At 47.4% G+C, this 17,815-nt stretch overlaps 1 protein-coding gene across 2 annotated transcripts; it reads left to right on the forward strand.

Moving 5' to 3' along the window:
* Window positions 1-8,862: 8,862 nt before the first annotated feature.
* On the forward strand, window positions 8,863-13,306 carry LOC123137009 (histone-lysine N-methyltransferase SETD2). 2 transcript variants are annotated; one of them, XM_044556542.1, is made up of 7 exons: window positions 8,866-11,078; window positions 11,159-11,305; window positions 11,366-11,617; window positions 11,699-11,766; window positions 11,841-12,348; window positions 12,734-13,008; window positions 13,088-13,306. In XM_044556542.1, the coding sequence occupies exons 1-7, from the start codon at window positions 10,914-10,916 to the stop codon at window positions 13,089-13,091; spliced, it is 1,419 nt and encodes a 472-aa protein (XP_044412477.1). In that variant the 5' UTR covers window positions 8,866-10,913; the 3' UTR covers window positions 13,092-13,306. The 2 variants fall into 2 exon arrangements, with proteins under 2 accessions (XP_044412476.1, XP_044412477.1); XM_044556541.1 differs by having other exon boundaries at window positions 8,863-11,078; window positions 11,366-11,766.
* Window positions 13,307-17,815: the final 4,509 nt, after the last annotated feature.

Genomic DNA, 17,815 nt, shown 5'->3' on the forward strand with positions numbered 1-17,815 from the left:
ATTGATCCGAAAGAATAACTTTGAGGTGGTTTCGTACCCTACCATAATCTCTACGTTTGTTCTCCGCTATTAGTGGCTTCGGAGTGACTCTTTGTTGCATGTTGAGGGCTTGTTATATTATTTGTCTATGTTATTATTGTTGAGAGAACTTGCACTAGTGAAAGTATGAACCCTAGGCCTTGTTTCCTATCATTGCAATACTGTTTACGCTCACTTTTATCATTAGTTACCTTGCTGTTTTTATTATTTCAGATTACAAAAACCTATATCTACCATCCATATTGCACTTGTATCACCATCTCTTCGCCGAACTAGTGCACCTATACAATTTACCATTGTATTGGGTGTGTTGGGGACACAAGAGACTTTTTGTTATTTGGTTGCAGGGTTGTTTGAGAGAGACCATCTTCATCCTGCGCCTCCTACGGATTGATAAACCTTAGGTCATCCACTTGAGGGAAATTTGCTACTGTCCTACAAACATGTGCACTTGCAGGCCCAACAACGTCTACAAGAAGAAGGTTGTGTAGTAGACATCACGACCCCACTTATCTATTTGCGTGTGTGTCTCCGTGTACCATATCTTGCTATTGGTCTACTTGTTGCATTTGCAAATTTGTGAATCTTTTTCAACATTACTGAGGCTCACTAACAATTGCATCAAATTTTGTGCCACCACCCTAACCAAGATCCACCATAAGCATTTACTTGTGTAGGTGTGAGAACCGACAAGAATTGGTACCAATTGTGCTATTTCCTTGTTACATATTTGAGTGATCATTGATCCATGTTCAACAACAGTCAAGGTACATTTGGTATAAGTTCTTCTCTTTCTCCCACTCACATATTTGCTTGGAATGATGGATAGGCCAAGTTCTTCTACCAACCCACTCTTCATCGAGCAAGATGACGACATGTCATCATATGTCACCAAGAGCCACCTTTCGGTGCAAAAAGAGCTTTGCACCAAGAACAACAAGCAATGAGCGACCGCATCGACAATCTCGCCACCGACTTGCGACTCTCCGAGCAACGAACAAGAGACTACTTCGAGAAAAAGCTCGATGCTCACAAACAAGATAATAATGCAAGAATGGATGAGATTCGTGCCTTGTTGGTGAACCGCCATTCTACCACTTCTTCCTACTCAAGACGGAGGCATTCGAGTGGACACACCTACGACACCTTCTCCGGCTCAAGTACACCGACATCGAACACTCTACATCGAGCCGCACGTCAAGACCATCAAGCATCTCGCAATCCTCTACACGGCAATCATCCACAAAAGCAAGTTGACGAGAAAGCACATCGTCATAAACAACACCAAGTCCCTCTTGCACAAGCACAAGAAAGGCAATGTCAACGTCTCCAAGAGGAAGAGCGAGCACGACAACATCAAGATGAACAAGACGCTGAAGCTCAACGTCTTCAACAACAACAACGTGAAGCACAAGCTCTTAAGGCGCAACGTGCCCTTCAAGATTCAAGTCGAGCCATTGCCATCCACAACCAAGATATGCGCAATCAAGAGTAAGCACTTCGCGAAGAAATTGAAGAGTGAAACTACCAACCAAGAGTGCATTGTCAAATTCCTCAAGCTCCTCCACAAGCTCTACAAGCTCCTCCACAACATCAAGTTCAACAAGAGCAAGATGACTATGGAAATCCTCCACGCCAAGAGCAATATGATATTGAAAATCCTCCACGTCAAGGGCGTCATCATCACCCTCGACCTCAACACGATGAAGAGCAATGCTATGGCAAGCTCAAGTTCACCATGCCCAAGTTCAATGGAAGCAATGATCCCGAAGAGCACCTTTCATGGGCATTGAAGGTCGACAAGATCTTTCGTTTTCACAACTATGAGGAAGAGAAGACGATTGCTATGGCATCCCTTGAGTTCCAAGACTATGTGCTCATGGTGGGAACAAGTCATTGAGCGCCGCAAAGCAAGAGGTGAACCACCAATCACCACTTGGGATCAAATGAAAGATGAAATGCGAGCACGCTTTGTTCCCACCTACTACAACTGCGATCTCTTCAAGAAGCTCCAACTGCTCAAGTAAGGAACAAAGAATGTTGAAGAATACTACAAGGAAATGGAGATATCCATGATAAGAGCCAATGTAACGGAAGATGATGACCAAACTATGGCGCGTTTCTTACATGTCCTCAATCATCCCATCAAGAAGATTGCCAACTTCCAACCCTACTCCAACCTCATTGAGCTCGTGCATCAAGCTACCAAACCGGAACGTCAAGTGCAAGATGACTTCAAGTACGCCAAGTACTCGTCCAAGAGCTACGACTTCTCCAACACCCAAGCTTCAATGGCTCCAACACCTTCTACCTCAACCAAGCCATCTACAAGCAACGGCGACAAGTCGAGTTACAAGAAAACTTTGACAACCTCAAGCCGTCCTCCTACTACAAGCAACTTCAAGCCGCAAGCACCATCATCTACTCGAACCAATGAGACCATCAAGACAAGTTCCAGCAAATGTTTCACATGCGGCGGCCGAGGCCACAAGTCCTTTGAGTGTACCAACAAGCGCACCATGATCCTCAACAACGACGTAACCTATGACTCCATGAGTGAAGAGGAGATGGAAGCCCTTGAGAAAGTGGCCATGCACCGACGCATGAATGACGATGAAGATGATCAAGTCTTTTGTGATGAGGATTCGAGCCCCGCTCTCGTTATCTCCAAAGTCCTGACTCTTCAACATCAACAAGACGAAGACCAAAGATGCCACATCTTCCACACCAAGGCCGACATGAATGGAAGGTCCATCAAGGTCATCATCAATGGAGGGAGTTGTCACAACTTGGCCAGTGAAGAACTATGCTCCAAGCTCCAATTGCTCAAGATGAAGCACCCGCATCCCTACAAGGTCCAATGGCTAAGCGATTCAAAATTGGAGCATATGAAGACACTTTGGAGTGTGATGTCGTACAGATGTCCAATGGCTAATCTCTTTGTGTTTCGAGAATCTAGCACATGTGTAATCGAATCTCGTTGGTTTGAGTGATTTCTCTCCTTTTTTTCCCTTGTGTTCTTCGTGTTCTCGGTAGGATCCTCTCCAAATTGTGAAAGATCGACATCTAGGGTTCCACGCTACATCACCACCATTATTACTTATGAATTATTTTTCACAACCAAAACATTTTAATTTTGACTTTTGAAAACTTTTATAGTTGACTTGATTTTGAATTTGAATTCAAACGGGATTTGAATCATCGCGAGATTACAAAAGTAATCGTGGTGACATTGCATCATTAGTAGAGGGTTATTGTAGCTTACTTATCCGGGCGCTACATAGGGCCACCGCCCCAGCATCCCTGTCCCAAGACCTCGCCACCCATCCACCTCACGACGCACTAACCCCGGTAGGAAGATTAGAAGGCACTCCTTCCACTCCTAGCTCAGCATCAGTCCCTGGATCTTGGTCAACACCTCCACAGTAGGAGGCATCAACGCCTGTATCCGCGTCCAGTCCCAGTCAATCGGGGGGACACGACCCAAAGACTGCCGACGGCTGCCGCCAATCCCTGGGCCTAACCCAGGAGCTTACACGGCGCCAAATCCGCGGTCATCGGCATCGAGGTACAAGACGAGGGGCATAGTCAGGACCACCACCACCATGCACTGCATCCGTGATGACACCATACACGGACGCAACCCAAGCCAGGACCAACCTCACCTACCCGGGGAACGAACCCCGATCTGCCCTGGGCCTAGATCCGGCCTGCCCAGGCACAAACCCTAGGACCGAGCCGCTGCCACAGCATGCATCGCTGGCATCCAGCCCTGCACGCCACCGGCCCAGTCCCGGGAGAAGAGAGGTCGTCGCACCACCGCCATGCGCCACCAGCCGGGCCGCAGCCGCCATTTCACTGCAGCCATCATCGGCACGCACCACCATCCCTGCCCGCCGCAGCAACACCGCCTAGAGGCCAAGGATGACCGCCACCGCCGCTATCGGAAGGCAGGACCATGGCCACTGGCCCGCACTACCGCAACCCGCGCCTCCTGCCGGCTTGCCGGCTAGATCTGGCCATCGTAGCACAGGAGCGCCCCGCCACCATGTTGCCCAGAGCACTGCCATACCTACGCGCCGTCACCGCCCACATGTGTCGCCGTCACGCCAACACGTCATCACGCCGCAGCGCCCAGCACCAGCACCGCGCTCCGGCTCAGGGAGGAGGCCAGGACCGGCCCACCTCGCAGGAGGCCACCAGCGCCCCGCCGCCGCCGGCGCCCTCTGGCGTTGGCAAGGCATGGGAAGGGAAAGGAGGGAGAGGTCTGGGTCGGCGCGCTTGGAGGCCCTCCCCGTCACCTCGCGGGGGCAGCGCTAGAGGGGAGAGGGAAAAGCGCCACTTGTGTATCAACTCAACTTTACCTAGCACAAGTTAAAACATCCGTGTCATGTCGCAGTCCACGGAGCGGAGCAGTAAGGTAAGAAAATCGGATTTTGGACATTTTTCACCATTACATTGAGTGCCAATTTCTCGTGCGGCCTAAGGATGGTCATAGTCAAAGTATCATATACTAGTATCATGCATATGATACTACTATATGATACTACATTTATAGTGTATAGTATTATATATTAGTATCATAGGTGTTCTCATATATTGCCATGCATGACACATAGTAGTATAAATTTCTTATGATATTGTATCATAATATGATACTCAACCCTCTCTTTTTCATTTAATTCTATGCCACCTCATCAAAATTGTCTAGTTGACATGCATGATACTAGCTATGATACACCCACTACGACCAGCCTAAAGCTAGCCATAGTAGTGGTATATTAGCCGGTATCACGCACTCGGGGCTAGTAAACATGCTGATGTGGCAGACAAATAAAAAAGAAAGAGATGGTTAAAGTAACATAGGTAGATACTGTATTATAATAAATGTTATGCTACTATGTGTCATGCATGACAACAAATAAGGTTATGTATGATACTAATCTATGTTACTATGCACTATAAAGGTAGTATCATACACTAATATCATATGCATGATGTGGATCCAATACAATTCATGTACCCCACCCGATCAAAACCATCAAATATTTGCGTATTTTATTTATTGTTATGTCTGTTGTTTCTACTCCACTAACACATAAAAATGGGCACATTCTACTGTTGAATCATAGACGGGCTTTGGGCCCACATGAACAATAATTCCTGACTAATCTTGATACCCATGTAGGTATATGGCAGGTGGTGGGAAGTTTAGTACCACTTTGCTAGTTGAGGAGAGTTAATACCCCTTTATAAGAACTGCTCTACCACTTGTCATTGGGAGCTTGGGAAGAGGAGTTGTACACGCCTGCTCCTCTACCACCACCGCCCGCCATGGCACGGCACGAGCGTGTGTTGCGGGTTGCGGGAATGAGCCGATCCTTCCCGGGGTGCGTCGACTTGGTCGTGGGCCTAAGCCAGTCTGAGGCTCGTCTACCCGACGACCTATATAAGGAGGCGCTGGCCTATGGAGTGAACCCTAAATCACTTACTCACTCCTCCTGCATAATCCTAGCCGTCATCTACTGTTCCTCTCGGTGTGCTGCTATCCTGTCCTGGAGAACGACAATAAGGTTTTTGGGGAGCGTCGGCGCAACTGTTACCGATCTGTCCCCGTCTCCATCCTCCTCTGCTTCCACTACTTTCCTGCATCGACATCATGGCCGACGACGCCGCCACCAAGAAGAAGGCCACATACGATGCCAGGACTGTTGTCGTCGCCGCCGCGTTGGCCTGGCCAACCGAAGGGTATGATTTGTTCATCCCTCACTTACTCGTTCATGTACTAGCCGTATATGTTGTGTTCATAAATGTTTTGATTCTATGTACTGTATATGCTCACATGCTTAGGTATCGGTATGGGTTGCATACTATGATTGCCATACCTATTGTTTACTCGTGGATTAGATTAATAGAAAAGGTGCTAATATTTTCAACATCTATAACACATCCCACGGTACAGGCTTCAACTCATACAGGTTTAAGGTTTCAGGCCGTCTTGTGCGAAATTCATGCATTTTTCATGTGAGACTCACGTTCCCAAAGGGATTGAATTTGTGTACGTGTAGTCAGAGAGTTATTGGAAGACCAGCTGCACATTCTCCTTGGAGTTGGAGGTCCCATTTTGGTTGGAAGAGTTGGGGCATGGCGTTTGGAAAGGAGAGGAGGGGTCCGTTAGAGAAGTTTCAACTAGCTAGGTACGACAAGACTTGAAAACTTGTTCACTAGGGGCAAAAGGGGCAGCTGGAGAAAGAAAAGGCTAGTTGAATCCAAATTATTATGTTGAGACACTGATATACTTGCATTAAACAGAATATCTATAAGAAGAGTGCATTTCTTTCAAGTTGCAACCTATACTACAAATGTTGTAAAGAAAAGACATTATCATTTTTGTAAACAATAAATCAACTCAAAACCAGTAGGTAGCAAAATAAACCATCTTCTAAGAGGGAAAAAAACCATTCCTCCAAAGAAAAATGAGACCAAAAACCATTGAAAATGAAACCTTCACTAGACCTAGTGGCAGCTAGCCAGAGGAGACCCTGCGTACACACACGGCCAACAGCCATGCACGGCCGGTTTGCACGTAAGGCCACACATGTTCCTGTGACGTAGAGAGAGCCACGGGATCGGGTGCCACTGTTTCGTCGGGTGTTTCGCAGTTCGAGTTCATTGCGTGCACTGATGCGGGCGCAGACAACTGGGGAAATGCGCCTTTGCTCTCAAGAAAACATAAGGGCGGCACGTACAATATTGACCAACTGAAGAATTTGTAAACCGGAAGCTGCCTTCACCTATTTGGGGGGAGACAAAGCTTCCACCAAAAAATAAACTTCTCTACGAGGTTAGTTTGTTGAAAACAGGTGTAGCTCTCGACATAAAAGTACAGGGGAAATGGAAAAAAAATACTCAAATGATAAGTGCCACACGTGTGTCACGAAAAACTCTGGCCTGACGTTTTTTACAACTAAAATTGCCGTCTAAAAAGAGAAAACAAACCCTAAAAACTAAAACTTGTCATCCAAAAAGAAAGTTGCTATGCTTGACAACTAAAGTATTTATACTCACATCACTAAACTTGCCATAAAACACGTGTGGCACTTATCAGGATCCTAAGAATATACTCCCTTCGTCCAAAACTCTTTGTCTTATATTTATCTAGATACGGATGTATCTAACACTAAAATATGAATAGATATATTTATATGTAGACAAATCTAAGACAAGAATTTTGGGACGGATGGAGTACTTTACTTCAGATGAACAGAAGAACTGATAATCTGTACTTGTCCCTAACAAATACTCCCTCCGTCCCGAAATTATTGTCGCAGTGGCGTTTTTACAGAAAACCCCTCGCCAAACTCCCGACACAACCCGCGCTCCTCGTCGTCTCCAATCGACAGAACGCCGCTCCCCGACACAGGAGCATGGGCGCCGGAGCTCCCCTGTTAAGGTTCGCCGCTCTGCTCCCCTGCTCTCCCGCGCATTCTCCTCCGCCGCTGCAGCTGCCTCCTCCACCGCTCCCTTCTGGCTCGCGCAGCTCCCCTGCCCCTCTCGCCTGCCTCCTGCAGCTCCCTTCTTTCACCCTAAAAATCATTTATTCTTCCTCCTGCTTCTTGTCCTGCTCGCGCGCGGCGACGACACGTCCTCCTCGTCGCCTCCACTGCGTGTCCATTTCTGGCAAGAAGCAGTGGCTTGCGCTGCATCTGCGCGACCTCGCGTGTGCGTCGGCCGCCGCGTCATGATCCACACGCCGGTCGCCGCCTCGGCTGTGCGTCCTTCCGCAGAGGAGGAGGGGAATTCCGTTTGCCACCAATGCGTCCTCGATAGACTGCATCGTGGTAAGTCCCTCCTCTCCTGCCTGATGCGCCGTCAAGGTTTCCAATTGAAACATGTTCAGCAACTGACATAAATTCGAAAATGTTCAGATTCAAAAATATTCAGTCTTTGCTAAAGTAATCCAGATGTTTGGGCTTGATCTTGGAGTAGAATATCTACTGTAAATTCAGATGTTTACAAATCCAAAGAGTTCAGATGTTTACTGGATTCAGTTTGAAATGACCCTTGTTCAGCAGCAAAAAACCCAAATTTCTGTCTGGCAAGTGAACTTTAGTAGTCTAAATTCAGTTAGCATTCTAATCCAAAACATCTAATGAGTGAACTGTTTTGTGATGTCCCTGTTTTGCACACACCCGGGAATGATTTTAATTTTTCTGGAGATGTTGAACCGCAGCAGTGTGGCATCAATGTGCCGTTTTAGGCCGCTTGCATTTTACGTACTTCGGTCTGCAATGTGTTGGAGGGAGTGATGATTCATTACTACCATGATTAGCAATGGCATTTCGTTGTAGCTACTGGATAGGTTCATGATGACAAGATGAGAATGCCTCTCCCTTTCCTAGATCAGCCTCATTGTTACTGGATATGTTCAATTAATTTGCTTGAATTGTCAAAATTACTCTCCGAACTATTGTATGCTTTGATGGTATACTGCTGTTCCATTTTGAAATTTAAAACTACACACATACTGTCAAAATGACAAGATGTTATAGTGTTGTCAAAACTACACACACGCACACACACACACTGTATGTGTCGTGGAAATATCACGTCAGATGTCCTAGCGGAAGGACTTAGTAGTGGAGCCATCACAACGAGATTAGCTTGAAGGGGTTAAACCGGACAAGGGACACGAGAGTTTATACTAGTTCAGCCCCTTCGATGAAGGTAAAAACCTACGTCTAGTTGTGATGGAAATATTGGGGTTTCGATGACCAGGGAGCAAATACGCTTTGCCTGAGTCTCGAGTTGTTGTGTGTTGTCCTTGAACCGCCGCCGGGTCGTCCCTTTATATACGCAGGTTGACGCCCGGCCGGTCTACAGAGTCCTGAGGCCGACTCATACAAGTGTTCGGCTCGGTCTCTCCCTTTCCCTAACTTACAATACAAATTATACAATTGTGGCGGTTTATCACTATGGGCCCTAACCCGCCTTTGGGCTCTGGGCCTCTAAGCTTTATCAGTAAAGCGTCATCTTCTTGTCTTCATAGGCTTCAATATAGTTGAGCGTGAACCGGCCCCTCTTGGGCGGTTTACACTCAGTAGTTATATCCTCAACATTAGGCCCCAGATTGATTTGAACCTATTCATGTCAATCTTCAATACTTTAGAAAAATTCCATGAGCGTTTTCTGACGATTCTTGTAAACCGCCATGTTGTCATCTCCCTGTAAACTTTGGTGAACCGCCATGACGTCATTTTCTGACACAGCAGTAAATCATCATGATGGCATCTCTGCATAAAAAGATTTATGAAGATTCCCTTCTTTTTAATTAATTCTCGAAGATCGAGGCAACAGCTGCGCCCCCTTTTGCCGCTTCAGGCCCCTCGATTCTCGCACCTGTCGTTTATCCCCTTTTCTCTATAAATAGGGCCGGGGGGTCTTTCCATTTTTTTTCCTTGCCTCTCGTCTTCCTCCTCGCGACCTGAAGAGCTCAAGCGCCGCCGCCGCCGTCGATCCTCGAATCTGCACCGACTAGGCCGCTGCATCACCCTGTTCGTACCAGAGATCCTGCGATACTCCTCCGCTGCTGCGTGGCCTTGGTAAGCTTTCTTCCCGTAACCCTAGATCCCCATTAGGACTTCAGGTTCATCTGTGTTCATCGACATTCATCAGTGCTCCGCCTTTCCCTTAACCTCTTTACTGAATCTAGCTATGCCTGATAGTTTTCTTTTGCGGTTAGATCCATAACTTTAGTCTTCCGCACCACAACGTCTTACTGTTCTAAACAAAACTCCATCTGGACCTTCTCCGTTCCTCTTAGCGCCATTGTAGGGCTCAGAAAAATTTTCTTTATTGAACCACGGTAGATCCAAAATTATACTGCCATACTGTGAAACATGTTTCTGTAAACACTTAGTAGATTTCAGCTCTGCCTCTTCTGTTTAAGGGCGGTTTAACCTTTAGTAGTCGATAATCCACCATATGCCATTAGGCCTCACTTAAACCGCCATCTTGACTTGAGTAGTAAATTTCGGTTTAACTCACATATATGCCTTGATCAAATTCCCCGGTTTAACACCGACTGGTGCACATCAACCTTCAATCGTAAACCGGCCTTCATTTTTCTTTTACAGTTTGTTTTCCAAGATGACCAAGCAATTCTCCGCTTGCAACTGGGTTCCTTCCCGGATCACGGAAACGCCAAATCAATGGATATGTTGTAACTGGCGCTTTAGCTTCAAAAAATGTTCTTCATTGGCGAGTTCCTGGCTCTGAATGCCCTCCTGAGCCTCAAGATGGAGAAGTGATTGTGTTCATGCAGCACCTGGACCGGGGATTCAGCCCTCCCGGATCAAAGTTTTTCCGGGATGTCCTTCCTAGCTTTCAACTCCATCCACAGGATATTGGACCGAATTCCGTGTCCAACATATGCAATTTTCAAGTATTCTGTGAAGTTTACCTTCAAGAAGAACCATCTGTTGAGCTCTTCTGGGATTTTTTCCATCTAAACTGCCGAACTGAGTTCTCTGACGGTCCCAACACTGAACTTGGTGGGGTGTCAATCCAGAAGAGGAAAGAAGTTGATTTCACTCATGCAAAACACCACAGCCATCCCAAAGATTGGAACCAAACATGGTTTTATTGTCAGAACACTGCCCCTGCTGGAGAAAATCCTTTGCCGGGTTACCGCGCTCACCGGCTTAGCAATGGCCACCCGTTACCGCAACGAATAACTGCCAAAGAAACGACAAGCTTATGCACCTCAACTCGCTAAGCTTCGGGCTCTCCTAACCAACGGTTTGACTGGTGTTGACCTCGTTCGCTGCTGGGTTTCGTGGCATATCCTACCTTTAAGCCGCCGCTCTGGATTGATGCATGAGTATACCAGCGACGCCAAAGATCCTCAACGGTTTAATGAAATAGAAATGACTGATGATGAAGTCACTGAATGTGTGAAGAAGATGCTTGACGAACCGATCGCCGCATGCAGCCAAACTGGGTTGCTCCCTTTTTATGCCTCCAACAAACCGTCAGCAGTAAAAACTTTAACCTTGTGCTTTTTTGATCCGTCTCCACTTTAACACTGCTATAATAATCCTTTGTTTAATTTTTACAGGCCAAAGATTCCTTCTGGAAGAGGAAAACTCAAGATAAACCGGCGAGGGCTCCTCGTGCCAAAAGCAAGGTCACAAAGAAACCAGCCAAGAGGAAAACCGCCGAGTCCGCTGATCCGCCCGAAGATATCGAAGAATCGGATCAAGAGGTAGAACTTGACTCCCTTGGCTCCTTTTTCATACACCTTATTAACAATGACTATTATCAGGATGATGCGGAAGCCAGCCGCACTGATCATGTTGAGGTAATCTCCCTTTCCTCCAGTTCAGATCACATGCTGGTTCAAAAATTTCGCCGTGCAGTTCGGAAAGTAAAACGCTCTCACCCTCTTGCTCATTTGGATCCACAATTTTCTTTGAAGACACAGCAACATGAAGGTCGTCGCACAACCCGACACAGTGGCCAACAAGTCACTTCCTCCGGTTTACCAGACACTCCACCTCGAAAACGTCGTCCAGAGGTCTCTTCCTCTTTTAATAAACCTTGTCCCTTGGCGGGTTGCTTCCGATACCCACTTAATCCGTCTGATTCAAATTATCAGGTAACTTCTATCTCTTCATCTGGCGACTCATCAACCACGCAATTGCCTCCCCTCAAGACCGTCGCTGGGTCAGCATACTGCCCTTTAGCTTTTTTCTTCATGCGTCGGTTTACCATACTAATATTTTGTTTTGATATTGTAGTGCCAAGGCCCGACTGAGTAAGAAAGCCAAGACCAGTGGCCCCACTGATGAAGCTGAACCGGAGAAGACCCCAGAAGATACTGGTAGAGACATTGAGGTTGTCATGGATGACTCTGCCCCACAAGATCCAGCCACTGATGCTAATCCGCCGGAAGCTGGCCCGGCAACGCATGTTGATCCATCAAGCCCGCATGCTACGCCTCCAAGCCCAGCTGCTGATCCGCCGAGCCCAGCCAGGGATACCGTCAATCCGCCAAGTTCGTCAAAAGGTGGCGATGATGTTATTATCACTGGTACAGGTCACACCAGCCCTGGCAATCCGGTTGTCCTGGCAAAGCATACCGCCAAGGAAGAATTTGTTGCTATGGGCAAGGGGAAAGAGAAGACAGATTTATCCAGCTATGTCAACTTTACTGCCGAAGAACTTCATTCCAGCTTCTTACATCGCCTCTACACAAGCCGAGATTATGAGGCCGGCTTGGTGAACATGATGAAAGAGCGCTATGAGGTAACTTTCCAAGCACTTTAATCTTGCTTGTTCTGTATATCTCCATTGTAGCCCCCAATGGTCGGTTTATCTCTTGAAGACAAACCGGGACTTGTGAATAAATTGCTTCAACTGAGTAGCCCCCTTGGGCCGGTTTAACCTTATCAAGGTGAAGCGGGACTTCATGATCCAATATTCATTTTGCCAACTCCTTTCGCCTTTGTACTTTTTGATCAAATATGCATTAGCCCCCAAGTGCCAACATTCATACTTGTATTGAGCCTTGGGACTTTTTAAATAATTGGTAAGAAAAAAGCATTCCACATTAGCCCCAAGTGCCAAGTGTATAACTGGTTATATGCTTGGGACTTTTGAGAAAAATATCATCATCATCTGATCTCTGCAGGCCAATATAAACAACAAAGACTCCAAAATTGCCGATCTTCAAGAGAATATCAAGTCCCAGCAATCAGAGACTTCCAAGGCCAAGGATGAGTTGAAAAACGCTTTAACAGCCATGGAACAACTTAAGGAAGGGTTCAAGAATGAACGTGCTAGCTGGGAAACTGAAAAGACTGCGTTATTGAAGTGGGCTGAAGACGCTGAGTCAGCTCTTAAACCGGTGAAGGAAGAGCTAACTGGGTTGAAGCGCCAAGTAAACGCCATGACCTCTGCAATATTGTAAATACTCTTGTCAATATTTCTTGAATAACCATCTTTGAAATTGTCGGTTTAACATCAAAGTCTTAAACCGTTATAGGTAGCCGTGTTGCTCATCTGGGCGCTGACATGTGGATGAAGCTGAAGGCAGCATATACGTTGCTAGAGCAACTGTATACCGGCGCCCAATGGGTTATCTGTGCAGTCTCATACAACAAACCGGCACCAACATTGATCAAGGACACTCTAGCAAGGTTATCAATGACGCCGGCGCAGATAGAGGAGATGAAGCAATCTGCTACCAGGGCTGGCGCTTTGTTGGCACTGACTCGAGCCAAAGCATGGATAGCTGACCTGGATCCAGTTGATATTGCCAAGGGCTATCCCGGTGAACAAGAAAACAGGGCAGAATTTGATAATGAAGCCCTCAAAGCCCTGACAAAGGAGATGCGTCCTTTGGCAAGTCAATTGGCAGAAGAGGCTAATTTGACTGTTCATCGGTCCTTCTACGATGCCAACAACCAACGGATTGACACTGTTGTGAAGGAAGTGCAAAATCTTATCCCGCCAATCCGTAAGCACACTTACGCCCATGACGTTGATCCGTCTGAACTTATAAGTGAAGAGGCTGTCTTTCAAGCTTTAACCCGGATTGACTGGAATACCATTGACTTCCAGCCACTGGATGGGGAGGAGGAGGCTGAACCAACACCAGAAGATCCATCAACCTCTCGTCAACCCGGCAATGACTCTTAATCCGGCAGCTGGGTTGATATTCACAGTTTTGTGTAAAGAACAATCACTTGTTTTGGGCCTTTAAAGCGCCTTGTAATAGGCTAGTTGGCATACTTTGATTTGCTACCATTGTGCAATGCCACTTGATATTTTAATCCAGCATGATATTGCTATGCTTTATTTGTCTTGGCATGATGTATAAGTCCTGCTATCTGCATGTTAGATACTTAAACATGTCCTGGCGGTTTACCGCCGGACGGGTTATGATACCCAGTACAGAAACAGAATCCTCATAACAAAGGTTATAAGTACTAAAATATGAATCATATCATACATGTGATATTAAATCACTGTTGTTTGTCCACCAACTCGTTTAGTAAGGGTGAAAACCCGAACTTTGGGTGTTGGAAGGTACCCACCATATTATGCTGGTGCGTAATAAGCCATACCGGGTATTGATAAACACCGGATGATCATTCTAGCGACTTATAGTCAATACCAGACCGGATTAAAAGATGCCGGTTCACCCTTGATTATATGCTTTAACAGCTGATCTGTAAGCCACATCGGGTTAAAAAACGCCGGGTTGAGATGAAGACATATAGTCTGGCCGGGTCGAAAGAAGCCGGTTTACTTGAAAAGTTGACCAATAAAGATAAAACTTGTAAAGAGCGAAAGCAAATAAAACTTGTAGTCTAGGCTTTTCAAGGGCTGCCAGGCCCAAATTCGAGGCTTTTCGTGGGCTGCCAGGCCGCTGAGTTAAACCATTTGACAAAGCCCTTTAAGATGGGCCTCCAACTAACCAATCGTCGTTTTAACTTTGACAAGTTCAGGGTCTCAATGAGAGTAACTTGTCAAACGTTCGGCGGGTCGTGCCAGGATTACTTGGATAGGAGTGGCTTACTTGATGAAGGCAGGTTAACCCGGGGTTTTAGGTGAATACACAAGGCTTCCAAGCCATGGGTCAATACCCGGTTACAAGGGTCCTTGCAAACTCTTTGTTACTTTACACAAAGAGCCCCCAAGTAACTTTGTGAGCTGTGCTCAATGGGTGTCTATGTTTGAGTCGTGCTTGTAGCAACAGATCTCTCTTTGGCCCCTTGGGTGTGAAGCTCCCAAGCTGTATGATGGCATGATAGCCGGTTTAATGGACAAAACGGGTCATCGCTTTGGAAGCAGAAGCCCCCTTGTAACCAAGAAATATTGGAAGAACGGCAGAGGCCCTGCTTGTAGCAAGGATGCCGGTTTATTATATTGAGCATAATATATACATTGTCATAATATGTACATAAGAAGAGCCTATAGCTCAGGTGTAGTAAGGCCGAAGGAGAGGTATGTTCCACGGCCGCCGGGTCTTCTCCTCAGAACTGCGTGAGTCTTCTTGAATGTCAATGAGGTAGTATGATCCGTTGTGCATATTCTTGCTGACCACAAAGGGTCCTTCCCAAGGTGGGGATAACTTGTGCATATCGGTCTGATCCTGGATGAGCCGGAGCACTAAATCGCCTTCTTGAAAGGTTCTTGTTTTAACCCGGTGGCTGTGATAACGCCGCAGGTCTTGCTGGTAAACCGCCGAACGAGCCAAGGCCATGTCCCGCTTCTCATCTAACAGGTCTAGTGCTTCCTGACGTGCTTGCTCGTTGCCCGCTTCAACATAATTGGCAACCTGAGGCGAGTCATGACGAATATCACTGGGGAGTACCGCCTCTGCTCGGTAAACCATGAAGAACGGCGTATAACCTGTAGACCGGTTTGGGGTGGTATTTATGCTCCATAAAACAGATGGTAATTCCTCGACCCAACAACCCGGCGTCCGCTTCAAAGGAACCATAAGTCGGGGCTTTATACCCTTTAAAATTTCCTGATTAGCTCGCTCAGCTTGACCATTAGATTGGGGGTGAGCCACAGAGGCTACATCAAGCCGGATGTGCTCTCGTTGACAGAAGTCCTCCATCTCGCCTTTAGAAAGGTTCGTGCCATTATCTGTGATAATGCTATGTGGAAAACCAAAACGGAAGATCACCTTTTTGATGAACTGAACCGCCGTGGCTGCGTCACACTTGCTTACTGGCTCCGCTTCAACCCATTTAGTGAACTTCTCAACCGCCACCAACAGGTGGGTCTTCTTATCTTTAGATTGCTTAAAAGGCCCTACCATGTCAAGCCCCCAAGTGGTAAATGGTCAGGTGATAGGAATCATCCGTAGCTCCTGAGCCGGAACATGAGCTCGGCGTGCAAACTTCTGACAAGCATCACACAGCTTTACCAGGTCCTCAGCATCGGCATGAGCCATCAACCAGTAAAAACCATGACGAAAAGCTTTAGCCATCAAGGATTTTGAACCGGCATGATGACCACAGTCTCCTTCGTGGATCTCACATAAAATCTCACGGCCTTCTTTAGGAGAGATGCAACGCTGAAACGCCCCTTAAACACTGCAATGATGCAACTCGCCATTGACGATTGTCATGGACTTGGATCGCCAGACTATCTGTTTGGCCAGAACTTCATCTTCTGGTAACTCGCCCCGTTTCATATACACCAAGTATGGAACCGTCCAATCCGGAATGACATGTAAAGCGGCCACCAACTGCGCCTCCGGATCAGGAATAGCGAGGTCCTCCTCTGTGGGCAGTTGAACCGACGGATTATGCAAGACATCCAGAAAGGTATTGGGTGGCACCGGTTTACGCTGAGATCCCAGCCGGCTTAAAGCATTAGCTGCTTCGTTTTTACGTTGATCTATGTGCTCAACCTGATAACCTTTGAAGTGACCAGCCACAATATCCACTTCTCGCCTGTAAGCCGCCATGAGGGGATCTTTAGAGTCCCAAGTGCCAGAAACTTGTTGAGCCACCAGATCAGAATCTCCAAGGCATCGTACTCGGCTTAAGTTCATCTCCTTGGCCACTCGAAGACCGTGGAGTAAGGCCTCATACTCAGCTGCTTTGTTAGTACAAGGGAACATTAAGCGAAGAACATAATGAATTTTATCACCTCGAGGGGAAGTAAGGACAACTCCAGCCCCCGAGCCCTCCAATTGCCTAGATCCATCAAAGTGAATAGTGTTGGGGAACGTAGCAGAAATTCAAAAAATTTCCTACGTAACACCAAGATTTATCTATGGAGAGACCAGCAACGAGTAGAAAGGGGAGTGCATCTACATACCCTTGTAGATCGCTAAGCGGAAGCGTTCAAGTGAACGGGGTTAATGGAGTCGTACTCGTCGTGATTCAGATCACCGATGATCAAGTGCCGAACGGACGGCACCTCCGCGTTCAACACACGTACAGCTCGGTGACGTCTCCCACGCCTTGATCCAGCAAGGGGAGAGGGAGAGGTTGAGGAAGACTCCATCCAGCAGCAGCACAACGGCGTGGTGGTGATGGAGGAGCGTGGCAATCCTGCAGGGCTTCGCCAAGCACCTACGGGAGAGGAGGAGGTGTCACGGGAGGGAGGGAGGCGCCAAAGGCTCAGGTATGGATGCCCTCCCACCCCTCCACTATATATAGGGGCAAGGGAGAAGGGGGAGGCGCAGCCTTGCCCCTTACTCCAAGAAAAGGGTGCGGCCAAGAGGGGGGGGGAGGAGTCCATCCTCCCCAAGGCACCTCGGAGGTGCCTTCCCCCTTGAGGACTCTTCCCTCTAGGGTTCCCTAGGCGCATGGGCCTCTTGGGGCTGGTGCCCTTGGCCCATGTAGGCCAAGGCGCACCCCCTACAGCCCATGTGGCCCCCCGGGGCAGGTGGCCCCACCCGGTGGGCCCCCGGGACCCTTCCGGTGGTCCCGGTACAATACCGATGACCCCGAAACTTGTCCCGATGGCCGAAACAGGACTTCCTATATATAAATCTTTACCTCCGGACCATTCCGGAACTCCTCGTGACGTCCGGGATCTCATCCGGGACTCCGAACAACATTCGGTAACCACATACAAGCTTCCTTTATAACCCTAGCATCATCGAACCTTAAGTGTGTAGACCCTACGGGTTCGGGAGACATGCAGACATGACCGAGACGTTCTCCGGTCAATAACCAACAGCGGGATCTGGATACCCATGTTGGCTCCCACATGTTCCACGATGATCTCATCGGAT

This window comes from Triticum aestivum, chromosome 6B (assembly GCF_018294505.1).
Source record: "Triticum aestivum cultivar Chinese Spring chromosome 6B, IWGSC CS RefSeq v2.1, whole genome shotgun sequence".
NCBI lineage: Eukaryota > Viridiplantae > Streptophyta > Magnoliopsida > Poales > Poaceae > Triticum > Triticum aestivum.